At 45.8% G+C, this 26,547-nt stretch overlaps 1 protein-coding gene and 1 long non-coding RNA gene across 4 annotated transcripts; one reads left to right on the top strand and one right to left on the bottom strand.

Moving 5' to 3' along the window:
- The first annotated feature begins 3,965 nt into the window (after positions 1 to 3,965).
- LOC128628485 (uncharacterized) lies at positions 3,966 to 24,467 on the top strand. Of its 3 annotated transcripts, none has more exons than XR_008392881.1 (3): positions 3,966 to 4,264; positions 22,446 to 23,000; positions 23,301 to 24,467. It is a non-coding gene; the product is annotated as an uncharacterized LOC128628485 (long non-coding RNA). The 3 variants fall into 3 exon arrangements; XR_008392883.1 differs by having other exon boundaries at positions 23,286 to 24,467; XR_008392882.1 differs by having other exon boundaries at positions 23,272 to 24,467.
- GSG1L2 (GSG1 like 2) lies at positions 13,087 to 26,409 on the bottom strand. Its single transcript, XM_037164972.2, has 5 exons — positions 25,736 to 26,409; positions 17,781 to 17,828; positions 16,576 to 16,728; positions 14,718 to 14,829; positions 13,087 to 13,396 (listed from the first exon to the last, which is right to left on the bottom strand). Exons 1-5 carry the CDS (start codon positions 26,157 to 26,159, stop codon positions 13,138 to 13,140), a joined length of 996 nt encoding a protein of 331 aa, XP_037020867.2. The 5' UTR covers positions 26,160 to 26,409; the 3' UTR covers positions 13,087 to 13,137.
- Positions 26,410 to 26,547: the final 138 nt, after the last annotated feature.

The following is a 26,547-nucleotide window of genomic DNA, read 5'->3' as shown; positions in this document are numbered from 1 at the left end:
AGCCAGCTGGCCTTCCGTCTGGTTGAGGATGAGAAGCACAGAAAACCTGTTAACCAGAATGGAGCCTATTGCAGAATAAACCACTTGGACGAGTGACATGAACTATTAGAAAGAGCAGAGTCTGGGGAGTGTTTCTCATGAATCACGGCAATCTGCCTTGCTGAGGCTTAGCTTCCTCATCTGTGAAATGGGCATGACAGCCCATCTTGCAGGACTATTGGGAGGAAAAAATAAGATACTGGCCATTTACCTGTCTCATAAGAAGATAACCATTGCAACCTTTTTAATGATTAAGAATATTAAGGGTTTATCCCAAACATTAAATATTTAAATTATACCAGGGAAGTCAGAAGGATTAGAACTGGGAAGAAATAAACAGCTAATCTGCAATTCAAGTACTCACAGCATAAAAGAAACAAAAAACCTGTCAGAATGGCATCCTAATTTGCAGTTAAGATGGACCCAGAGCATTTTTTAAAAAAACAACTTTTTGTTGACCTGTAGTCTACTAGAAATATGCACATATCCGAAGCGTGGCACTTCATAAACTGAACACATCTGTGAGATCAGCCCCGGGTCAAGAAACAGCATTGGGTCCTGGCTGGTGTGGCTCAGTGGATTGAATGCAGTCCTGTGAACCAAAATGTTGCTGGTTCGATTCCTAGTCAGGCAACATGCCTGGGTTGTGGGCTAGGTCCCCGGTTGGGGGCATGTAAGAGGCAAATGATCAATTTGTCTCTCACGTATCTGTGGTTCTCTCCCTCTGTTTCCTTCTCTTTCCTCCTTTCTCTAAAGGTAAATAAATAGAATCTTTAAAAAAAAGGAATAGCATAAGCCCTGGATGGTGTAGCACAGTGGATTGAGCGTGGGCCTGCGAACCAGACAATCGCGGTTCAATTCCCAGTCAGGGCACATGCCAGGGTTGCAGGCTGGTTCCCAACAGGGGATGCAAGAAAGGCAACCACACATTGATGTTTCTCTCCCTCTCTCCTTCCCTTCTTCTCTAAAAATTAAAAAAAAAAAAAAAAAGGAATAGCATATTGGCCCCATGCCCACACCATGTTTCTTTCTAGCCCATAAGGGTAACTGCTTCCTCACTTTTAAAAGCAGGTATGTTTTACCTGTGCTTTAAAACATTTAAAAATTATTTATTTATTTATTTTTAGAGAGAGGGGGAGGGAGGGAGAAAGAGAGGGTAAGAAACATCAATGTGTAGCTGCCTCTCACACACCCCCTACTGGGAACCTGGCCTGCAACCTAGGCATGTGCCCTGATGGGAATTGAACCAGTGACCCTTTGCTTTGCAGGCCAGCACTCAATCCACTGAGGTACATGAGCCAGGGTCCTTTCTTTTATTTAAATAGGTTCATGGGACTTCCGCCAAGATGGAGGTTTAGGTGGATGTGCCGTGCCTCCTCACACAACCAAGTTTAGGGACAACTAAATATTAGCATCAGAAAACACAACCAGAACACGGAAAACTGAACTTTTCGGAAGTCCGCTAACAACAAATTCTTCAGCCCGACCGGTAAGGGGCGAAACCGGCGTCGGGTGAGGAGTTACAAAGGAGGGCTCGGTTGGACCCGGGTGCGGAATCCAGACGTGCGAATCCAGTCGCACGGGTTCCAAACCCAGGATTGGACCTAGTAAGCGACCGAGCAACCCACCGGGTGAGCGACTACAGAGGAGACAGTGGGGAGGCGGTGGCAGCGAGTTGACTGTGGTTGCCTGGTTGCGCGCGAGTGAGGGAGTGAGCGGTTGGGCCGGACGCGCCGCCATTTCCCCGCTCTGACCACGCCCCCACATACAGCGTCACAACCCAGCGACCTGGGACTCCAAGGCGCCGCTTCTCCCACTTAAAGGGCCAGAACAGACCAAAAATGTCGCAGGAAGACCTCAAAGCCCCACAGATAAATCTAAGTGATGAAGAAATAGCAAAACTCTCAGACGCACAGTTTAAAACACTGGTCATCAGCTTCCTCACAGATCTGGTTGATTATAGCCACAAATTAGAGAAACATATGAAGGCTAAATTAAGGGAAATGAATGGAATTCCACAGGAAATCCATAGAGATGAAAAAAAAAAACTGGGACTCAAATCAATGGAGTGGACCAGAAGGAAGAAGAAAAAAATCATCAAACAGAAAGGAATGAAGAAATAAGAATTCAGAAAAATGAGGAGAAGCTTAGGAACCTCCAGGACATCTTTAAACGCTCCAATATCCGAATTATAGGGGTACCAGAAGGGGGAAAGACACAACCACCAGTGGAAAAACTATTTGAACAAATAATAAAAGAAAATTTCCCCAATCTGGCAAAGGAAATAGACTTCCAAGAAATCCAAGAAGCCCAGAGAGTACCAAAAAAGTTGGACTCAAGAAGAAACACACCAAGGCATATCATAATTACATTAGCCAAAATTAAAATGAAGGAAAGAATCCTGGAAGCAGCAAGAGGTAAGGGGGCAATCACCTACAAAGGAGTCCCCATCAGACTGTCAGCAGATTTCTCAAGAGACCTTACAGGCAAGAAGGGGCTGGAAAGAAATATTCCAAGTCATGAAATCTAAAGACCTACAACCAAGATTGCTCTATCCAGCAAAACTTTCATTTAGAATGGAAGGACAGATAAGGTGCTTCTCAGATAAGACCAAATTCAAGGAGTTCATCATCACCAAGCCCTTATTATATGAAATGTTAAAGGGACTTATCGAAGAAAAAGAAGTTAAAGAAACATGAACAGTGAAAGGACAACAAACTCACAGTTATTAACAACCACACCTAAAACGAAAGCAAACTAAAAGGACAGCTAGATCAGGAGTGGAAACATAGAAATGAAGATCTCAAGGAGGGTTAGCAACAGGGGAGTGGGAGGAGGAGATGGGGGGAGAAGGTACAGAAAACAAGTAGCATAGACAGTAGATAGAAAATAGATGGGGGGGCAAGAATAGTATGGGAAATATAGAACCTAAAGGACTTGAGACACATGGTCATAAACTAAAGGGGGGTAATGGTAGGGTTGGGGGGGCAGGGTGGAGGGGAATGAAGGGGGGAATAGAACAACTGTAACAGCATAATCAATTCAAAAAAATAAATAAATTTAAAAATTAAAAAAAAAAATAGGTTCATAAGTTAATGCTGTCCTGTTGAACAGGATGTTTGAGAGATTCAGCCATATCGTCGTGTGATGTTGGGGATCTTTATTGCGTTATCCACTTCCCATTTTCAATTTATTCTTCTGAGAGTGGGCACTGGGCTGGTTTTTGCATGGGGCTGTTACAGATAATGCTGCTACAGATACGTGGCTTTTAGTGGCATAAGCACTATTGTAATGCGAACACATTTGGCCTTTCGGACAGCAAAATAAGAAACTTTGGCCCCGATGGCCTTTGCATCTGGAGACATTGGCTGAGAAAAGTAAAACAAAGAGGCGAAGTCAACGTCTGCCCCACTGTCTTAGTGTCAAGGATTCCTCAACTTAAGCCCCTTCTGTTTCACACCACACCCATGAACAGGGCTGGAAGGGTTTTAAATTTGTTGAAATTATGAATTAGGGAACTTCAAAAGAGCATTTTTTGAGGTGCAGCTTACATGGGGAGGCTTAAAATATTAATATCATAATGTCTCTATGCCAAGGTTGGTTCGTTAATCATGTTGTGCAAACACGGCCACGGCTGTGATGGAACAATTCACAGCAGGCTCTTTATCTGAAGATAAGCCCCACAAAGGTACATGGTCCCTTGGAAAAGAGGTGGTATCTGGGTCTGTGGCAGTGTTGATGTGGTGACTTGTCTACGGCATTCCACCCGAAGACTAGTCAACACCCCCAGATGTCAGTGTGATGTTGCTAGAGGATGATTCAAGCTGTCCGTAAATATCACTCAGGCTATTTTTTATCACTCAATTAAGATTCTTTAATTTATTTTGCAACCATTATTGTTGCATAGCTATTATGAGCTGGGCCATGTTCTAAGTCATAGAAGTGAATGAAATAATGGCAGGTTTTAACCTTTTGTGCTGGGAAAAGGATAGTAAAGCCACAGGTAAATAATTGTACAGCATGCCAGGAAGTGATACATCCTGCAAGAGAAGACAAGCATCAGGGAACCGTGGTGTCCAGGCCGGAAACAAACTACCCTAGGTGACTCACATAGAGAGACTTTAATGGAAGGCCCCCTTACAGGGCTGTGGAAAGGTTAAAGAAACACAGGGGCTGAGAGGGCCCCCTGCTTCTGTCCTTGGGGACTTCTGCAGTTGTAATTCAGGTAAGCAGTGATGATGGACTCAGACATATTTAAAAAGTATAGCAGAGAGGGTTTGTTTATGGGTCGGACAGACGGGCATAAAAGAATAAATTTTACTCCAGGATTTTGACTCAAGCAATGAATAAAATAGAAGGTTTATTTGTTTGTTTTGTTTTTTATTAAGAAAGGATGAAGGAGGCAAAAACTGGGGATGGATGGGTACATTAGGAGTTTGGTTTTGTCTATATTAATTTTGAAATCCCTGTCAAATCTAAGTGAAGATGTTGAGTAGAAAGTACACCAGCCTGGAGGTATGCCCCTGGGAGAGGTCCCAGGCCAGGAGACATATTTGGGAATTATCACAGGCAGGTGGTACTGCTGGACATGCAATGGGAGAAGGTCACAGGGGAATATTTGAGGACTGAGCTCTTGGGCGCTCTAACATTTACAGGTTGGGGACCTGAAGAGGAATCAATAAAGGAAATGGAACAGGTATAGTCAGTGTGGTGGTAGAGATTCAACAGACCAGTGTCCCAGGGGTCAAATGATAATGGTCTTTTCAGGAAAGAGATGGCCTTTTGTGTTTGATGCTGCTGATTGGTCAAGTAAGATAATAAAGTCTGAGAAGCGACCTCAGCTTTAACAATGTGGAGTCACTGGTGGTGGGGACAGGACCGTCTGTGTGAACATTACTGTGAGTGTTCATTTCTCCCTCAGTCTTACCCTCAGTAGTCCTGAAATGTGCCAGCCCTGCGAGGTGGCTCATGATTCACTCGAACTCCCTACACCTTCGTCTTTGAAAGCACAGTCTTCTGCACAACTTGATACAGTATTTGAATGATGGCCTCACCAAGTCTGAAAGATGCTCAGAGCCATAAGCCTATGAGGCCCTGAAGAGCTTGGTTGAATAACATTAGGCACCTTCAACTGTGCCCCAAGGCCCTGGCAACCAGGAAGAGGCAGCACAGGGCAGTGGGTCCCCTGGCATGGAATCATGTTTGTACTCAAAGTTTTCAAGGGAGATTTGGGTATGAAAAGTCAGACCCACTAAGAGTGGTGGGGACTTCCTGTTCTTTCAACATAATTGCCAAAGATGAGATATATTCCAACAAAAACACATTCACTGGTCTACAAAGGAATTCTTGCTCTACTGCCCTACTTAGGAAAGGAAGTTGAAGATTTGCCTAACCCTGAAATAATGGTATTTGCTAGTCCAGGAATTGAGAATGGAGACTGAGCAGGACAAATGCATCCTTAGGGTTGAGGACCATCCTGGAACATCTGGAATGTGAAAGCCACAGTCTGAATCAGAGCAAGTCCCAGCCTGCCTTTCCTGGAGTCTCTCCAATCTTCTTGACTCCAAGCAGAAACCATGCCTGTAACAAAGTCTAGCTTTAAGCTATCTGTAGCTTCTAATTGCCCTAATCCATCTTTGAATCAGAGAAAAGTATTCCTCCACTGGCTTCCTCCCAGCATTTACAACCCCTTTACTTCACCCATAAGGCATTCCAGGACCCTGCCCTTTGACAGGCTTGCTTAGGGAGAGAAGAGGGCAGAAGACGATCTGTCTCCACTCTACCCCCAGAAAGGCAGCATGATGGGTTTGAAGTCCAACAGCATTGAGTCCAAATCTCAGTTACACTTTTGGCTTGTGTGCAGCCTCAGCACACAGTTAGACCCACTGAAGGTCACAGCCATCATCTGGAAATGGGAATGCTAATACTCTTACCTCCCTTGCTGCACCATGTGGAGAATTGGAATGAAAGAGGTGACGGGCTTGTATACCACCCCCAGGATGGTGGGGATCATCCCTGGGGTGATGGGTTTTTTTCTCCTTTCTCCCTGCCAATTTTCCCCTGGTCTGTGTTGGTCCTTCTCATTGCCTTCCCTCAGTGCATGTCAGGGCCCATTGCTGAGGTCCCTGGACTGGGTTGTGAGACAAAGGATGCCAGGCTCAGTCAGAAAATGTGAGTGCACATACTTTATAAAGAGTAAAGTGTTGGGTCACTGTCCCTTCTGGGCTATTCTCTGGGCTGAAATGCAGGTCCTGGGAGTGTGGTCTGTCTTTCCAGCCAGCATCAGCACTTGTTTTGCTACATGAAGCTGCTTCCTCTCCTTTGGAAGGGTGGGTGCTCCCAATCCACAGAGACACTCAGGCATAGGGCTGGGCCACTGTGGAGCGGGGAGCAAGGCTGGGGCAGGATGGTGGGTTGCCAGACTAGCCTAACATTTAAAAAATGTCTGGAATATTCAACCCGAAAAAGAAAAGAAATTCTGACACATGCTACAACACAAATGCCCCTTGAGGACATTATAACAAGTAAAGTAAGCCAGTCACAGAAGACCAAGTACTGTACGATTCCACTTATATGAGGCACCTAGAGCAGTTGCAGTCACAGACAAGAGCTGGTGGTGGCCATGGGAGTTAGTGTTCTATGGATGTAGAGTTTCAGTTTTTCAAGATGAATGTGGATGGACTGCAGTGCTGGTTACACAACAGTGTGAATGTACTTAATGCCCACTGTACACGTAAAAACAGTTGGTAAATTTCATGTTATGTGCATTTTACCACAATAAAAAATGAAAAAAATGTCTTTACCTCCTTTGGACAGACAATCCCAGTATAAGATGATGCTGTTTATATAAAATATAGAGATGTCCAAGACACTTTCATTTGTAGTTTATGACTATCTCTACGTGTAGTCAATATGCACAACTGTGCAAAGGAACCACTCCTGGGAGGTGGTCACTTCTTGGGAGAGAACACAGAGGAAGAGCTGGGAGAGGCGTGTGAGCCATTAGTTGTATCTATTACATCATTTCTTTTTTTAAAATTTTTATTTTATTGATTATGCCATTACAGTTGTTCTATTCCCCCCTTCATTCCCCTCCACCCTACACACCCCTACCCCCACCATTCCCCCCTTTAGTTTATGACCACGTGTCTCAAGTTCTTTAGCTTCTACATTTCCCATACTATACTTGCCCTCCCCCCTATCTATTTTCTACTTACCGTCTATGCTACTTATTTTCTGTACCCTCTCCCCCCTTCTCCTCCCACTCCCCTGTTGCCAACCCTCCATGAGATCTTCATTTCTATGGTTCTGCTCCTGATCTAGCTGTCCTTTTAGTTTGCTTTTGTTTTAGATGTGGTTGCTAATAAGTGTGAGTTTGCTGTCCTTTCACTGTTCGTATTTTTTACCTTCTTTTTTTTTTTAGATAAGTCCCTTTAGCACTTCATATAATAAGGGCTTGGTGATGATGAACTCCTTGAATTTGATCTTATCTGAGAAGCACTTTATCTGCCCTTCCATTCTAAATGAAAGTTTTGCTGGATAGAGAAATCTTGATTGTAGGTCTTTGGATTTCATGATTTGGAATACCTCTTTCCAGCCCCTTCTTGCCTGTAAGGTCTCTTTTGAGAAATCCGCTGACAGTCTGATGGGAACTCCTTTGTAGGTGACTGTCCCCTTAGCTCTTGCTGCTTCTAGGATTCTCTCCTTCATTTTCATCTTGGCTAATGTAATGATGATGTGCCTCGGTGTGTTTCTTCTTGGGTCCTACTTCTTTGGGACTCTGAGCTTCCTGGATTTCCTGGAAGTCTATTTCCTTTGCCAGATTGGGGAAATTCTCCTTTATTATTTGTTCAAATAAGTTTTCCACTGGTGGCTGTTCCTTTCGCCCTCCTGGTACCCCTATAATTTGGATGTTGGAGCGTTTAAGGATGTCCTGGAGGTTCCTATGTCTCTCCTCATTTTTTGAATTCTTGTTTCTCCATATTTTCCTGTTTGGTCATTTTTCCTTCTTTCTGGTCCACTCCATTGATTTGAGACCCAGTTTCCTTTTCATCACTGTTGGTTTCCTGTGCAATTCCCTTCATTTCGATTAATTTAGCCTTCATATGTTCCTCTAATTTGTGACTAAAATCAACCAGTTCTGTGAGCATCCTGATCACCAGTGTTTTGAACTCTGCATCTGAAAGTTTTGCTATTTTTTCATCGCTCAGAGTTATGGCCTCTGGGGCTTTGAGATCTTCTTCAGCCATTTTTGGTCTGTTCGCACCTGTTAAGTATGAGGAGCAGAGCCTTAGGAATGGGGCGGGGCCACCAGGGCAAGGTCGCTGGGTTGTGATGCTTATGTGGGGGAGGGGTCAGAGTGGGGAAATGGCGGCCCTCTCTGCTCCCTCCAGCTGCTGGGGCTGGCTGGATCCCGTCTCACTGCCCACTCCCTTGCTGGTCTATCTGCTCAGGAATGAGCCACCACAGTCAACGTGCCGCCCTGCGCCCTCGCCAGATCCGCGGGTCACTCACTAGGTCACTCGCTGGGTCGGCCCTTTGCAACCCCACGCCTGGGATCCACATGCGTGAGTCTGTCTGACCGAGTTTTCCTGTGCAACCCTGCTCCACCAGCTGCTGGTTTCGCCCCTCTTACTGGTCAGGCTGAAGCATTCGTTGTTATCAGACTGCCGAAAAGTTCAATTTTCTGTGTTCTGGTTGTGTTTTCTATTGCTAATATTTTGTTGTCTCTAAACTTGGTTGTGTGAGAAAGCACGGCGTCTCCACCTATGCCTCCATCTTGGCGAAGTCCACATTATTTCTGTTCTTTTTAAAAAAAGATCTGTGGCAACCATGACAAAGCCTTTACTTCTGTTAAATCTTATTGGTGGGTACATGCATGTCTGTTACATTATTCTATATAAATAGAAATATCTCCTAAATGAAAAGAGAACATGAAATAAACAGAGAGAGAAAGAGGAGCTGGATGCAGTCTGGCATCCTTATGACCTCATCTGATCTCACTAATTCTATTTTTAAATGGCTGTCTCCTTTTCTTCCATGTCGTCACGAGGTGAAAGATGTCTCTCTCCTGCTTCCTGTGACCACTTAAAAACAAACCTGAGTTTTTCATCCCTCACACTGATGCAGCAGTTGACTCGACAAGAGTGAATAATATTGTCATCAGCCATCTAAGTGCTGGCAATGTCCTTTAACCTTGGCTGTTTTCCAATCTCTCCCAACCTCCCTCCTGCCACACAACACTAAGTTATTTGTGTAGTAGGTCCCTTGAGGGGAGGGGTATGTTCTCAGTCATGCTTGCATCTCCATGACACCCAAACAGGGCTTTATACTCACATATACACAGTTGAATGAATGAAAAATGTTTACGTGAACAAACGTGACCAGTCACACCTTATTCTGATCTTCAAAGAATTCTCTCTCAGCTCAGACTAACCAGGTGAGTCTCCCCAAGGGTTGGTCTGATGACAGAAATATAGCTAAGTTGTCAATTCTAAGGAAATAATCAGCAAAACAGATTCTGAGCAGTGGAGCACGTTTCAGGCTGAACTCATTAATTCTGGAAAAAATAGTTGGCTCACTGGCATCAGATTACCACTTTCTCCATTCTTCCTCTGTGGATACCTTGTTCATTCTTACCCAACCACCTGGAGTTAGCTGCCACCCTTCTTTGCCACCCACCCATGCCTCCTGAGCTCCCTGAGCCTGGTCAGGGAGGGTGTGAGTGCCAGAAACGGCTCCTCCTGAAGATGGGTTTGTTTGCAGAACAGCTGACACTCCAGAAACCCCCTTGTCTGTCAGTGCAACAGGTAGACAGTAGACATGGACTGGTTCTGTAACAGCTGACTCCAAACAGGCATTTCGCTAATACCAGAAAAGGAGAAAGGTTGACTCCTTACTCCTAAGAGAATTGGAACATTGTAGACACCTGGTAAAATTCACTGAATGGCTGACTAAGGATGAATGGCTTCCAGGCTAAAAACAGTTGGTGGGTTTGTACTCGTTTGATCCTTACTTTTTCATGGACAGGGTCACTGTGATTTCGGTATTGTTCTCCCAACTCACTGGCAAGGGCTCAGACTCCATCTTGTTTCCTTATATACTCATGGGACCTCACACAGGGCTTTGCACATGGCAGATACTAGCAGTTAATCCTTCTGTTGTGATAAATTGTAGGCATTGTTCTAAGATCTCCCCATATACCAACACACTTAGTCCTCACAATCCCTCAAGTAGGTAGGATTGTTCTCTCAGTTTACATAGGAAAAAACGGAGGTGTAGGGAGACCAGGGACTTGCCCAAGGTCAAGATGAGGAGCTAGGAGTTATATTTAGTCAGCCTGGCCCCAGCATCTATGCTCTTGATCATAAGCCATATTACTTCCCACAAAATGCTTGAAAAAGTCTACTTGATAGCATATGTTTATACTCATTTGATAGACAGATTGTATATACACACACATACATACTTCCAGATGTGCCCATATATGTGTGTGTGAGGTTTCTATTTGCCAACCATTGTTCTATATGCTGGGGGGTACAGAGAAGAGTTCTTGCCATAGAGAAATACTTGACAATCTGTAAGAGGGGAGCAGATATATAAAGAAATTATCTTAATATACCATGGAATTAAAACCCACCCAGGTCTGTGTTACAGACTGATGAAAATGGGGGGCGCTGGTCCTGTTTCTAGAACTGGGTGTGGTTACATGGCTACACTCACTGTTTAAAAATTCATTAGGTTATACTCACAGGAATGTGTCTTTTTCTCTACATTTGCTGAATTTTAATAAAGTTGACATTTAAAAGCTTTAAAGGTGTCTTGGAGCCCAGAGGATGTAGCACAGCAAGGATTTCGAGGTGAGCCCCTGCCTGGCCCTAGCATGGAGCTGTCCACGGGCTTTTTTCTCCGGGCACAGCCTGCACCGTCCAAGGACCTCAGCTGCCTTCACATGGCGTCAGAACGTTCACTTCCTCCTTGGGGCCTTCAGCTGCGATCCCCGCAGATAACAATTTTATTTTGGGGAGAGAACTGAGTGAGGGTCCATTTGGAGACATTTCCAGGGCGTGTCCTTCTTGCTAAGATCAGACTCTGACTGGATGTTGTGAGGGTGATATGGGGTTTCCCACACAGGCACACAGGGGAGGTGAGTCACAGGACAGAGCCTGCACCTGGGGAGGACAGAGGCCGGGGCTACAAACCCTTCTCCTCTAAATGAAGAGATGGTCCGGGCTGGGGGGACCACAGCATGCCTTCTCTGTATTGGGCTTATTCTGGAAAATTCAATTTTCTATATCTTCCAATAAGCTTCATTCGACGAAACACAAAATTCCATGCAACCTTCATCTGTTAGGCAGGCGCTTGCCTGTAGCCCGGGCATGACTAATTCACTGGATTTTCCTCTTATTCAATGACAGTATAAATGTTACAGTTCAGCATGAGCAGATTGAGTGATTTTATTTAAAGGTTTTAATCAGTTTTTTTAAAGAAGTGATGTATTCACTAAACAATAAATAATTTTTAAATGAATCTGAGCATATTTAGTGTTATATAATTTGGCAGTCCACTTTCCCCCCAACCCCAAATTATGTGTCTAACAACCTGTGGCCTCAATAAAACATTAATTTAAGGTATAAGATAATTTATACAATATTGTAACTGAACACAGTAGGGACGTGCAGTACCCCACTGCTTCAGACCAGACTGGCACAATCAGCATCGTTTATTTTTAGAAGCAAAAGTGATTGGCAAGTTAAACACAACAATTCGAACATTGTTCCACTTGACTGAGATAAGATATCACTGCATTTGACCATTCTTGTTTTGTTTTACCATTCAACTACCTTGCAAACTGATTTTACTATAGGTAGAAATTGGAAATTTTAGAAGAAAAAATATTTTTATTTTTATTTGTTTTATTTATTTTTTTAAAGTTCTCAACTGAGGATATGTTTATTGATTTGGCAGAGAGAGAGAGAGAGAGAGAGAGAGAGAGAGAGAGAGATAGACATTGATGGAAAAGAGAAACATTGATTGGTTGCCTCCTGTACACTCCCCAACCAGGGACTGAACCTGCAGCATAGGTATGGGCTCTGACTGGGAATCAAACTGGCAAGCTTTTGGTGAATGGTTTGGCACTCCAACCAATTGAGCCACCCAAGGAGAGCAAAAATGTTTTTAAAAATAACAGAAAGCTTTTTTAAAAAAAAATATTTTCTTTATTTATTTTTCGAGAGAGGGGAAGGGAAGGAGAAAGAAAGGGAGAGAAACATCAATGTGTGGTTGCCTCTCATGTGTCCCCTGCCGGGAACTGGCCTGCAACCCAGGCATGTGCCCTGACTGGGAATCGAACCGCAATACTCTGGTTCACAGGCCCGCGCTCAATCCACTGAGCTATGCCAGCCAGGGCTACAGAAAGCTTATTTTTAAATTCATGTCTTTTCAATTATAATTAAAAAGAACGTATGGGATACTTACACATACAATCAATTTGTGTCAGTTAAGGAAAATAAATTCTGGACTCCTCTGTCAACAAACCTGTGTGGGCAACACATGTTACGATCCTTTTTTTATTTTGTTTTCTTTATTTATTTTTCGAGAGAGGGGAAGGGAAGGAGAAAGAGAGGGAAAGAAACATCAATGTGAGAGAGATACACCAACTGGTTGCCTCTCATATGTGCCCTGACCAAGGACTGAACCTACAACCTAGGCATGTGCTCTGATGGGGAATCAAACTGGTGACCTTTCACTTTGTGGGATTACATCCAACCAACTGAGCCACATCGGTCAGGGCGGCTTCTCTTCCTCTCACTGTGCACATGCTCCCTCTCTCTTTGTTACTCTCACTAAACTCACTATCAGGAAAGCTTGAGATGTTCACTTAAACTGGAGGGTCAGTGACTGACAGGGTGCGTGAGCATTCTCTCACTTAAAGATACTGGACTGAGAGGCTGAAGCCAAGGGGTTTAGCGAAGGATGAGATAGTGAGTGGGAGCTTTACCTGGACTCAGCTTTCTGAAGTCCACCCCAGAGGGGTTCACTGTGGACATCAGAGCCCGGCTTGTGTGCCTGTGCAGATCTGGCAGCCACCAGCACTGGCTAGCACATGGACACCCTAACTGGGGCACCTGGTGGCAGGTGGTCAGAGAAAGTCACGAGTGCTTGCCCCGCAAGGCTGCGAGCAGCTTCTGTTTCCCACACTGCTTCCAGAGCCTTGGGTTCCGGGACATTGTGTTGAGAGTGCCGGCTGCCTTTCTGCACCCTCTGCTCCTCTGTGTGTTCCAGGTGGGCTGCTGAGTATCTGCTCATGGCCATGACCGACACAGCCATGCAGAGGGCAAAAGAGCCCCAGGCGAGGCTGTCAATAAAAGGCATAGTTAGGAAAGGACCTGGGCCTAGGTTCCAGGGCTTCCTACTGGGGGTCAGCCTGGTGACAGTCCAGCTCCCAGCTCTGCCCAGTTTGGACTGGGATTTTGGATCACCAGTGTCAGAGCCCAGACAACGTGCTGTTGTAGGTTCATGGCTCAGGGAGTGGATTCTGGAGGCATAGTGCTCAGGTGCACTGGGGCTTTGCATCCATCTCTCATTAACTGTGCAGCCATAAGGGGCTGACTTCACCTCTCTGTATCAGTTTCTCATTTGCAAAACTAGGACAACAGGAACACGGTCCACAGGCTGGTTGTGAGGCATCCAGTGAGTTAATGGTGGGAAGCACTCAGCGCAGCATCTGCTGCATATGGTGCATTTTGTAACTGTTGTTGTTGCTCTAACCCAGGACACTGGCATAGGGCATTGCTCTTTCTACATCTCTGCCCTCTGGAAGCCTATTGCTTCTGAGACGATGGTCTACACTTTTCATCTTTCATAGGCCCCAGCAGAGTGGTTGCTGAGAAAGAGCCTCTATAAACTGACATTTGTGTATGTTTTCATGGGCTTGAATTCTCAGGTGAAATAGATGACTTCATACGCAAACACCTAAAACAAAAGCCCACGAGTAGGTAAGTTCCAAGTCCTCTTCAGAGCTTCCAGGCATCCTTATATATGATGTTGACAATCCAGCTTGTGGGTAACAGTAACACAGGCATGTTCACCAAACCCTGGCACAGTGTCATGGGGGTGCGAGCCTTGACCATGTTATTTATATTACAAAGAGGAAAGTAACACAGAAGGTTGTTACACAGGATGAAAATGTAAGTACGTGTACATATATTTATTTGTAAGATGAAGCTATGGTTTGGAGGTTCACATTGAAGAGCACCCTGTGGTCGTGTACAACATGGCTGAGTCTTTGTGTTAGAGACACAAGTTCAATGTCATGGCCTCATCTTTCCGTTAGAAACAGCGACTGGGTCTCCTGCCATTAAAATATTTATTAGGAGTTATAGCACAAGACTTTATCCCCTCAGCTGTGTTTAAGAATATAATGACAATGATCTCCTTTCTTGGGGATTTTAGTCTGTACCGAATATTTTAGAAACATGATCTCTTTAGATCTATGAAAACATTTGAGACAGGTACCCTCAATTCACAGATGAGGGGACTGGGCTAAGGAGAGGTTAATAAACTAATGCAGTTGCAAGAATAGCGGGCGGCAGGGCTATGACCAAGGGCAGCGGCCCTACAAACCCTGCATGCATTCTTGCTGGTGCCTCAGAACTTGGGCACCCTGGACAACTCACCAGTATGACCAGCCATAATTCCATGTCTGAGGCCTCCAGTCTTCTGGCCCAAGGCTCACAGCGATTTGAAAAATGGTTATGTACATCACGTGGGCCACCATGCCCAGGAGCCCTGCACAGGACAGTGAGGTGAACCACAGTTGGGGGGCAGTTTTTCCGCCTGGCATGAGATGGATGTAAGGAGCCCACTAGCATCCTCCGTGACCCCTTCTGAGCAGCCTTCACATTTCACAGGTGCACTAATTTCTTACTGTCACTGGTCTATGCACTGGTGTATGTCCCTTTTCCCTGTCATTTCTCCCATGACCACCTCTTTCCATCTTGTCACACCCCTGGGTCCCCATGTTGCAGCCTCTCTTTCCCAGCACAAAGGAGGAGGCAGTTCTTGAGCTGCCTTTGGCCGGAAGCCACCCCTTACAGTGTTCTGTCATGTTTTATTTTTAATGTGGATTGTTTGCTGACACTTAAGAACTAGGATACCTGACACAAAAGTCTGAGTATGTTCTGACTACACTAGATTCACATGGCAACGATCAGTGGGGACTGAAGTCAGTTGCCAGCGTGAGGTTCTTTCCTTTGTAAGTGACTCGGTCTTTGTGCATGGAGACCTAGACAAATTTTTTCTTTGATAGTTTAGGAGGATGTGTGTAGGACTTGGAGGCACTGTGCCAATTTTTCCAGGTATTTGGAGGGAACTTTCTCTATATACATTTTGGTCTTTTGTTCAAGAAAGTTTCCTTGAATTTTACTTTTAAATATTAGTCCTTTCACTGTTTTATCTTTCTTTTTCAGGGACTCTAATTACAAATATGTTTTAACTTAATAAATGTAGGATGGGCAGTGGGCAACTGGGGTCCAAGTAGAAATGGGTTTTAACTGGTGGTGGCAATTATTTATATATTAATGGAAATGTCTAAAGTTCTTATGATGTACCTGAACTTATTAATCCTTAAACATGCTACCAGACATCTCTTTCATGCAGCTGAAACTCAAGGAGACATCCAGAAGGAGGCCTACTCATGACCTTGAAGGACCTTGGGGGAATGCCAGGGAGCCGCCAAGAGTCCACGGCCTGGCTCTTGCCTATGAAAATCCAGAAATTGGACTTTATCATCCTGTTCACTGATGATAAGCCTTGGAAAAATGTTTTATAGTTACTAAGCCCAGAAGGGATCTCCCCACTGGACTGACTGATGCCTATTAATTTTACAGAGCTTTTCTCTGCCATTACCCTGGGTTCTTTTCTTGGTAATAAGCTCACCTGGGGACCAAATTAAGTTGCTCTAAAAGTTGTTTGGAGAACACAGAAGTAAGGCCCCATAAGCAGTTCTTTATTCTTATGGGATATTTACACTAAATATCCCATGGGATATTTACACTAAACATGGATAGTCATTTTTACCAGGCTACTATTTATTGAGCACTTACTATATACTAGGCATATTCTTATGTAGTCATCACCTTTTGAGATACCTAGCTTAGAGAAGTCAGGTAACTTGCCCAGGACCATACAGCCATTAAGTAGCACATGGCTGAACCCGGGCAGCATTTCTCCCCAGACTCCTGCCTAACCACTGTACTACATTAGGCAACTTGTGCCTCGGAGTCTGTGTCCTTCCTTCCTGGGGTTGTGATGAAACACACTGATGACTTTATTCACTGTCTATGCTTCTTCCCTTTCTTTTCATCAATTACCCAAAGCCTCATCTCTTCCCCTCGGGAGATTAATGAACTCAGTGGTTTTTGCAGTAGACCAGCTATCCTGTTGAACCTGCCACCAGCAGGAAAGAGCCGGCCCAAAGCTTTGCAGCTCCCTTGAGGTCAGGCAGTGTCTGCCAGAGTGACACCAGGGTGGTACCTGCAAGCACCATGAGGACGGCTACAGCAGCATCCACCTGGAACCAGTGAGACCCAGAGCTGCTGTAACTCACTCTGGAGCCCAGAAGGATGGCGCTTGTCAACATCAGGAGGGTATTCAGGGCCTCGGCCCCGATGGACAGCCACAACACACCTGCAAAACATAGGCAAGTCAGGGATTCTGGGTGCTTGGAACTCAGCAGAATTAGGATATTTGAGCCTTAGAATTTGTTCACTTCTAAAACGAAAAATAAACAAATGCCATGGGGTGAAAACCACAGCTACCTGATGAATCTTGGGAATCTGGGAGTGAAAGGGGCTCCTAGGGCTTGAAAGAAGAGTTTGTAAAGGGCATCCTTTGCTGGGAAGAAGAAAAAAATAAAAGAACTAAAGCAAAACTCTGATGTGAGTACATGAGAGAGATACTAGGGTCTCCATCCCTCAGTTTCAAAATTAATGTATTGTTTTGATTTCACCAGGATACATTATCTTTTTAAAGACGAAGCTAGACAAACTTACACAGGGGCAGAGCAGTCTGAGAGTTTTAAGAGCCCTGATTTCAGATGCCAAAGCCTCACTTTTTTTGTGTGTGAGCCAGTTATTTAATCTCCGGAGGGGGTCTCACTTGTAGCTTCAAGGAACTGTGTTGGATGTGGAGGGAAGTAGAAAGAGAGGACAAAAAGGGAAACTAATGTTTTGTAAAAGGCCTCCTGTAAGGCAAGTTAGGTACTGGGGACACAGCAATGAACAAAACGGAAGTGATCCATGCCTGTACTCCAGCTGGGTAAACAGATACTAAGAAAGAAAATATAAATTGGATGCATGTTATAGAAAAAGTGCTACAGGCAGTGATCTGCCAGAGCTCATTTCCTCCCAGCTCTGTGTTTACCTTGCATCGACAGCTTGAAATTGGCCACGGTGGGAGTATTTATACCATGGAAAGGGGCAAATGCTCCCAGTCTAGGCTTCCCCTTCACCCCCACCTGGCAAAGTTGGTTCTTTAACATTTAACAAAGTTGGTTTTTCATGTTCCACTACAGGGCAAATGAAGACAGAGCCAGTGGTTCTAGCTTTTGGACTCAATTAATGAAAAAAAAAACACCCCAAACTATCAATAACTCTCTCATCTTTCCCCTACCCCCCCAGATAATAAAAATTGTCCAAACTGTGCAGAGCTTGTGGACAGAACATGAGTAAGGTAGTCACCTTGTTCTTCAGCGGGTATTATACTCTGGAAACTCCTGCACCTTTCACCTGGAAGACAAGGAAAGTATATTCATAAGTAGGGTAAACCTTGATAATTAGGGGCAAACTGTGTTCCTAGCTCCTTGAGTGTATCCCAGGTCATTCTGAACAAGGACTGGGGAGTGTGGCAGTCTGGTTTATAGTTCAGAGTCATGTAGTGCCCCTTCCTGTGGGAACATGATACAGTCCCGCCCTAGTGAAGCCAGGGTTGGCCACGTGACTTTCTTTGGTCAATGAATTGGGAGCGGAAGTGAGGTGGATCATTTCTGGTCAGAAGCTTGCAAAGCCAGTGTGTTGTCCACATGGGTTTTCATTCCCTTGCCTCTGTGATCACAGAAGTACATGTCCAGATAGACTCTCCATCAGCCTGTGTCCCTGAATGGCTTACAGCGAGGAGTCATTCCTTGTCAACCTGAAAAGTATATATAGAATGAGCTACAAATGAGTTTGTTGGTTTCAGTCACTGGTATTTGGGGTTGTTGGTTATTGTAGCAGAACTTAGCTCATCTGGACTGATTCTGCCAGCCTTAGACAGGTCGTACTCAGCTTCTGAAACAGCATTCATTATGATACAAATCTCAAATAATTTGTTCCTGGTTAGAGGAAAAGGAACAAAGTTAGTAATGATTTTTTTAAATGAATTTGAACAGATTCGGAACTATCTTTGTTACTCAGTGACCCAGTTACTTGCATTCCATCATGCTTTCTGGAGCATGAAAGGAAAGGGAGGATTTACTGTGCACGCGCCAAGTACTGGGCAGAGGCCACTACCAGACTTGCTTTGTGCACCAGGGAGGTGTGCTTCGGATTTATCATTGTCAGGTTGCACATGCTGGCTGGCAAAGCTTGCGCCACTACCTTAGATCTATAGTGCCTTTGAAAGAGCTCAACCCATGAATGTCCACTTGGTGTATAGATGTAACTAAATTCTTGTTTGGGGATGAGTGACAGATGGAGAATTGAGACTACAGCAACTCACCCTGGGGGTCCTGTCCCAGGTGGGAACCCTACTTTTTCTCCATGCATATGTCAGCTCCACACTGAACCACAGGCTATAGAGTGGGAGGAGCCTGGGAAATCACCTGGTTTTCCCCGCCCAGTTTAGAGGAGCGCATCCAGAGACCTCAGAGGCAAAATGGCTGGTACAAAACAAACAGGCAGAGGCTGTCTCAGCATTGGAACTTGGGTCTACAGGAGCGCAGCCCAACGCTGACCACATCACTGATGGAACACAATCCAGCAGACAGCAGGGACGGTGCCAGGGAGGTAAAGAGGCTTGAGACACTAGGGGCTGTTCCCAGATGGGGCTGGTAGCAGCTGAAATGAATCAAGATGCAAAAGCTAAGGGGCGTAGATCATCAGCTCTTCAAAGGAATGGCTCCGCTGTCTCTAAAATCGGTTCAGTAGTCCCCGCATGCGCTTTGCCTTGCTGATTAACTGAGATAGACAGGAAAGGTTCTCTCACAGTCAATATGCACTTAAACCTTTTTGGAATAGAATGAGTTCTATTGGGCAAGTACAGGCATACCTTGTTCTATTGTGCTTTGTTTTATTGAGCTCTGCAGATACTGTGATTTTTACACATTGAAGGTAAGACCTTCTACCAGCAAAACGATGACAGCTTGCTGAAGGCTCAGATCATTAGCGTTATTTAGCAAAAAGTATTTTAACTAGTATATACATTATTTTTTAAAGACAAATGCGATCGCACATTTAATAGACTACATTATAGCATAAACATAAATTTTATATGCAGTGGGAGACCAAAAAAATTCATGTGACTCGCTTCACTTTGATATCCACTTTATCGAGGTAGTCTGGATCCAAACCAGCAATATCTCCTGAAGGTCATAAACCTGAAGACTTGCCAGCGCCTCTTCCTAAAACTGGGCCCCATGCCTTTGAGTTCCCGCACTGCCCCTGTGCTGGGCGGTAGGAAGAAGAGGAGCAATGCCTGGGTTTGCGATGCAGCCATCTGGCTGGGCTGCTCTGCTGGGATGTTTTCTGACTTGCATGTGCAGCAGGAATCCATTTGTCACACAACTGTCCCAACAAATGCCTTGAAGGCAGGTGTGTGCACACTCGGGGCTGAGACCACAGTCAAGGCTAATCTTTAGCCACAGGGCCTCTCAGCTTTTTATTTCAGTGTACTTTGGATCGACAGGATCAGACGTGTATCCTGGTTGATTTTCTGATTTTGGCAGCAGTGGCTGTATTATGATCCTAATAGCAAAAATTTGTCCTAGTCCCTCAGTTCTACCAGGGAGGTCCCCACAGCACTGGGGAAATCTCAGCACTTAGCCCTGCTCTCTCTGTCTCGTGGGGTCAACGTGGCCCTTTCCCCATGGCGCCTCTTTACAGTCTAAGAGTTAGGACTGCAGTGAGAGCAACAGATGGACACAAGATGGAACGCAGCATCTACATCCAAAAGGCCTGGCTCTTGTGCATGGTTCTGCCACAGTCAGCAATCACGGGAACTTTCTTGACCTCTCTGAGCCTCACTTTCTTCATCTGCAAAATGGGTACAATAAAAGTCCTCCAATATAAAAGTACAGGATCCAGCACAAATAACACCTGCCTTTATTACAAAATCTTTTATTACAAAGTTATAAGCATGTAATTCTGTAACATAACAATATTACACTCAAGCATACCATATGGCATTTAGGTGAAATGTTCAAATTAAAACTATAAATTATTATGCCCAAATTATTATCCTACGAACCACACTCAAGCAGGCATTACTTCTGCTGGACCCTGAATTTTGTGAACTGCCTTACACTTGTTTTTGTGTCTAATTATCGGTTGAGGCAAGTACAAACATCCATGTATTGCAATTTGATGGCCAGGCTCAAACAGGTTGGTGGAGCCAGGAACTGAAACTAGGTTTTCCCACCTGAGACCCAGAGAGCGCAGACAATTAAGGGTCTGTCTGGACTTTGGAAGAGGCTGCCTTTTCTCATAGGACTAACACAGAGGCCAGGTACAGAGCCAGGCACAGGGCAAAGAAAATGTGGTGGTTAGCCAAGGAGATAAAGAGAATTTACAATAGCTTAGAAGGGTGAGTTTAGCCTGGGTACAAACAGTCAGACCATAGTGACCCCTTGATTCCTATCAATCCCCAGAAGTGGTGTTCCTTTTGAATAAAGCCAGCAGGATTAAAAAGCAAAATCTTTATAAATCCCGTGAAGCCAGAGTGGCGGGTGCTGCGCAGCCTGACGGTGCTTGGCTGGTCAGGCGGTGCAGCCCGCCAGCCAGCCCAGCAGAAGGTGCCCAAGTCCTTGAAGGTTGTCTCTGTCCTGCCTCATTTGCTTTTAACCCCACCCTTTATGGGGTGCCCAGGCCCCTCTGCCCTTAAACTCTTCGAGTTTAGAAGAGCAGCCTAGAATCGGAAATCAACACATTTCACCGACTAATTCTTTAGCCTAAGGAAAAGGACATTTTGTCTAAGTGCTGCCTCAACCAGGACTTTTCATTCTGAGTGTTCATTTCAGGAGGCGGACTCAAAGGTGCTGTCTCCCTCAGAGGCGTGTCAGGTATTAGGAAGGAAGTGCGGCGCTCTCCCAGGTGCCTGTGCAGAGGCTGTTCTGAAAAAGCACTTCAGGCACAGAGTCCCAATGTGGGTCCTCTCTTAGGGGTCAGAGACCGAGTAATTCAGAGGGAAAATATCCCGGGAACCCCCAGGCACACTCTCCTCAGGGCAGAGTCCTTCCTGCCAGGGCTCCCTGGCACCCCTCACACCTTCTGACCCTCCCTCTAAAGCTCTGCCTGGTGCCCTCCCACGCCCCTCCACATCACCTGGCACTTGGGATAAATTAGACAAAGTAGCAGATGTTTGTGTGGAGTAACCTCCCGCTGGAGCCCCGCAGCACTCAGCGGCATACAGGTTCTCTGTGCAATGTCTCCCAGACCCTGGGAGAGCTCTCGAGGAACTTCCCCGGCCAGCCAAGGCCCTGAGAAGGCTGAGCTGAGCAAGGCGCAGGAGGAGGAGATTTCAAGGCCATTTGGCATTCCCTGCCAGCCTTGCTCCATTCCCTTTCGTTACCACCTCCTGTAAGCATTTACTTGCAACCTCTGAATATCTTGTGTTTTATCCTCTTATGTGTTTGCTGTTATTTTAGTCAGTATGTGGTAAAAATGTAATTCTAAATATTTTGCTTGAGGTGTATCTCATAACACATGAAGGTGATAATGTTCTCCTGAGGGGAGAGGTGTCCTTTCTGCCTTCTTACTAAAATGATGACACTCTAATTTAGAGATCCCAGTTTACCTGCTGGCATTATGTTAGGAACCATATGAAAATGTGAGCAGAGGCTTTTCAGACTGATGAACACAAACTGGTCTGTTGATAACTTTAAGACAACGAATTGGCCTTCAGTTGAGTTTTGGGGATGGTGGGGTACCAGGCAAAGTCTGGCTAAGTGTTAAGAAATTTGAGATACATGTGTAGCTCACAGGTGTCTGGCTGTATAGTCTTCAGCGGGGCATTTCCAATTCCAGGTTCACCATCAGGAAAATGAGTCTGTTGTTCTAGATCACTTTTCCAAAGAGTGTCCCACTGAACACGAGTCTCCAAAAATGTTAATCCTTATTTTATACAGGTTTTTTTTTTTTTTTTTTTTGCAGGAAATACTGGGAAATGTGTCAGTAAACAGGTTTCTTTATTGTGGGACTTCTGAGATATTTTAAGACACTAATGAACACTGTGAATTTCCAAGAAGAAAAATGTAATAGGTGACATTTTCCAAATTTGTTTGACTATTGAAACTCTATTTAATTTTACAAAGAATATCTCAACTAGCATCTCTGCGGAGTAATCTTTGAGTAAACCCAGCAAGGCACTTATTAAAGCCTTTTCCTGGCTTGATCTCAAATGTATAAAGTGCACCTAAATCAGAAAGGGGTCAGTACATTCTTTGTTTCTACTTGGCCTTGTCCGAGAATCACTGAGAGTGTCAGCCGTCCTTGGACTGCAGCATGTGCTCCTGACTAACAGTGTATGAAAACCTGCGCGTGGCGTGATCCACGAGAAGGCGGCGTGTGTGGTCAGCACTTGATGGCTGGACAGAAGCACCAAGGGGACTCCTGCTTCTGGTGGAAGAAGCCTGAAAGATCCTTACACAGACCCTCACTGTGCTCTCTGCCCAGGGACAATCGATCACCAATCTGCGTAGTGTTTGTGTAAGTATCTTAGGCACGTGCCACATGTCGCTCGATAGTATACAGTTGAGTCTGGTTCTCCCTGAATCTCAGAGTTTGCTTTTGCTGAAGAGATAAAGTTTCCAGCCCCACCCTTTCCACAGGCCCAGCCCACAAAAAGTCCTTTCTCCCAGTCAGTCCCCTTGTCGCTGGGGAAACGGTTCTCATCCACCTCATTTTCTAATTCTTGTTCGCCGGTTCAGGCTCTACTATGGTCTTGTCTCTTTGACATGACAAACTGTAATGCTTCTAGTTTCCTCCTGTTAGGCTTTTCCATTCCAGGGGATGTTGTTCCATTCAGTTCCTTGTCCTGGAGCGACCATGGCCTTATGCTTCAGGGGAGGAGAAGCTGCCTGAGGTGACACTGAAGAGCCATGTGAGTTAAGTTCTGTGATGAACCTTCTTCCTCTGCCCCGCGTTGTGCTCTGACACCAGCGCCTGGGCTGCCCCGCCTCAGACCTTTGCTCACTGGGCGTCTGCTTGGAACATCTGCATGCCCAACCTCCTCCTACTAAAATCGCCGCTCTGCTTTGAGGCCTGCACAGTGGCTGCCTCCCTCCCGAAAGCTTCCCCATAGAAGCTGGAAATAACCTCTTCCTCTTTTCTACTCCCATATCCTATGTGCTTCTTTGTTGTAACCATTCCCATATTTTCCCTTGTTTTAGTTTTATCTCAGTTCTCACCACTGTGGTCCACTCACCTTTCCTCATTCTCCTAGTTCTGTGGCTTCTGTGGAAATGGCCTTTAGTGAATTTGTTCCACACTACAGCGAGTTCCCCCTTTCCAGAGGGTTTGCTGTACCCGGGGAATGGGGCGGGGGCTCAGCAGAAACCCAGAGAACACCAGAGAGACGAGAGAGCTGAGGGGACTAACCACAGTGCTATGAGGACGGGAAAAGAAAAGGCAATTAGAAATTCTGGGGAATTCAAATAAGCTGTATAAGAAACTTAAAGGGATGGCAGTACCTCCTTGACTTTGTTATGAGCAGTATTTATATAGTCTAAATAAATAGCTGATTTACTGATTGAAATGAAGCATCGATATGATGACATCGGGAGGATGGCAGAGCAGGCATGGGATGTGGTGGCGTCAGAGGTTTATCTGTTACAACGGGAAGTCGAGAGAGAATGTCTAACATGAAGACAGCAATGTCTTTGTAAACATAGAGACAACTCCCAGAGGAAACGACTAAGCCAAATGTGGTTTTGCCTGAGGGTCGGGACTAGGTTGTGGAACAGGAAGAGCAGGGGACTCTTCGTTCTTATTATAAGCTTTTAAAATGATTTAGCCCTGGCTGGTGTAGCTCAGTGGATTGAGCGCGGGCCTGTGAGCCAAAGGATCGCGGTTCGATTCTCAGTCAGGGCACATGCCTGGGTTGCAGGCCAGTTCCCAGCAGGGGACACACAAGAGGCAACCATACATTGATAGTTCTCTCCCTCTCTCCTTCCTTTCCCCTCTAAAGATAAATAAGTAAAATCTTAATTTGATTATCTATCTATGTGCAAATGGTACCTTGGCTAAATTCTTATTAAAGGAATGCAGACTTTTAGACCCCATCCAAGACCTGTTGAGGTGGAATTCCAGCGCCAGTCACCCGAAGTCGGTCAGGCTTGTGGGCGACTGTGGCATGCACCTACAGTCACCCACAAGTCTGATAACTGGCGTGACGTCACATGTAGCTATGGAAATAGAAGTGGGCTGTCCTCAGGTAAGCACTTGGAAAGGGAGTGGAAGTTCCCAAACAATTTGCCTGCATGTGTTTCCAAACCAAACATCTGAGACTGCCTTGGAGACCCTGCGGAATGCGGGGTCCGAGCCTCCCGGGTCTGTCAGGAGGGTGGAGAGACATGGGGCAGGGACTGGGCAGGAATAGCCTCGCGTGCAGTCCCCTCCTGTTGCCTTTTCCTTAGGTCTCAGGAATAAACAAGCATTGCTGTGAGTAGGAGAAGAGAAGAGGCAGCCGAGGCAAGAGAGAAGTGGGATGGGAGGTTGGCTCCCTTCCACCTGGAGGGCGCGCCTTTGCCCCAGGAAGGGCCGCGCATCCTGTCCCCCAGCTGGGCCTTGGGTTTGCAGCCCTGCTGCCCGCACTGAGGAGTCCATTCTCCACCCTCTCAGCTCTTTATGAGGTAAAAACACTCTTGGCTGAATGTATGTGCTCCAAATACTCATCCTTCCTTTCTGTCTTCTCACTCCTCTTCCTTCACTATTTCCCTCACTGCTAATCTGTCAGACTCACAGAAGTTCAAAAGATGTCGGTGAGTCGGGGCTGAGTGATGTGGTGTGGAAGGGAAGGGGATCGTCAGTTATGTGGGGTAAAACTCTTCAAGCCTCAGTCTCCTCATTTCTGAGCTGAGAAAATAATTTTTACTTTGCTGTTTTTTTTTTCAGAGAGAGACACAGATAAAGGCCTAACTTGTTAAGGGTTTTGCTTCTGGTAGGTGCTCTGCAAAAGGGGTCCTTTTTCCATGAATGGTGTTGAAGTTCTGTTTTCTAAGAGAACCTTCCGTTCCTGGACCCCTTAGAAGTGCAGGGATGCAGTTTAATGAATATTGATACTGTGTGAATCCAGTCATTTAATCTTTATACTGCTACCGTTCCTATTTTATAGATGAGAAAATAGAGGCTGAGAGAGAGAGAGGCATGGGGACTCGTGCGAGGACACAGCTAGGCAGCCCGCTCCAGAGCGCCTGCCGCCCCGAACCTGTGGCCATGCTCACCTGCGCCTCCGCCCGGGCTCTCCTCACAAGACTGCCAGAGCCCCGCGTGGAACCTGCGTCGGATGAACTTGTCGTCCCCCATCTCCCAAATGTACTGGACGGCCTGGCTCTCCTTGCCTGTTCTGCCGTCGCCGCTGCCCCCGCTGAAGTGAATGCAGTGCAGTCCTCCTGCGTGGTCCCGACATGGTGTCTTGGCCACCCTCCGGGTCCCCTCACACCAGTGGCTGCTGCCCAGGGCTGTGAGGGAGAAGGCCAGGGCGAGGCAGATGGGGAGGAGGGCCAGCGCCTGCTGCCGCCGGGCCCTGTCCATGGCTAAGTGAGGTGTGTGGCATCGGGATGAGCAGTGGGCCCCTCCTCCCCCTCCTGGCCTTGGCTCCCCCCCTCCCCGGCCCTGCCATCTGGCCTCCTCAGTCTTCTGTGACATTCCTGGGGCATCGGTGCGCTGCGGCTCGCGGCCGTGGTGGCGGTGCCTGTTGCCTGAGAGGCCCTAGAGGAAGCACAGAGCTGGGCCGGCTCTCATCTCGGTCCTCCCCAGGATGGAGATGTTTGTTTCAGCTTTTTGTTGTTTTTTTTAAAATTGTAGTGAAATGTCATAGTTATAAAGTTTACCATCTTAGTAATTTTAAGTGCACAGTTAGGTGCATTCTCATTGTGCAGTCTCCAGAACCCTTTTCATCTCACGGAACTGAACCACTGCGCCCCCGCTACACTCTCTCCATTCCTCCTCCTCAGGCCCTGGCAACCAGCACTCCGCTACTTGTCTCCATGAGTTTGATCACTCCAGGCGTAAGTGGAGTTGGCCTTTTCGTAAG

The sequence above is a fragment of the Artibeus jamaicensis genome, unplaced genomic scaffold (assembly GCF_021234435.1).
Source record: "Artibeus jamaicensis isolate MK-2021 breed Jamaican fruit bat unplaced genomic scaffold, CSHL_Jam_final contig_781, whole genome shotgun sequence".
Classification (NCBI taxonomy): domain Eukaryota; kingdom Metazoa; phylum Chordata; class Mammalia; order Chiroptera; family Phyllostomidae; genus Artibeus; species Artibeus jamaicensis.
The sequence above is the reverse complement of the archived record's forward strand: the minus strand, read 5'-3'. Positions and strand labels throughout refer to the sequence as shown.

Excerpts from the sequence above, each read along its gene's own strand:
- GSG1L2 (XM_037164972.2), bottom strand. The coding sequence starts at position 26,159 with ATGTCACAGAAGACTGAGGAGGCCAGATGGCAGGGCCGGGGAGGGGGG. Across the intron at positions 17,829-25,735 it reads GAGCCCGGGCGGAGGCGCAG|GTGAAAGGTGCAGGAGTTTC; the intron begins GTGAGCATGGCC and ends CTTGTCTTCCAG. Across the intron at positions 16,729-17,780 it reads AATACCCGCTGAAGAACAAG|GTGTGTTGTGGCTGTCCATC; the intron begins GTGACTACCTTA and ends TATGTTTTGCAG.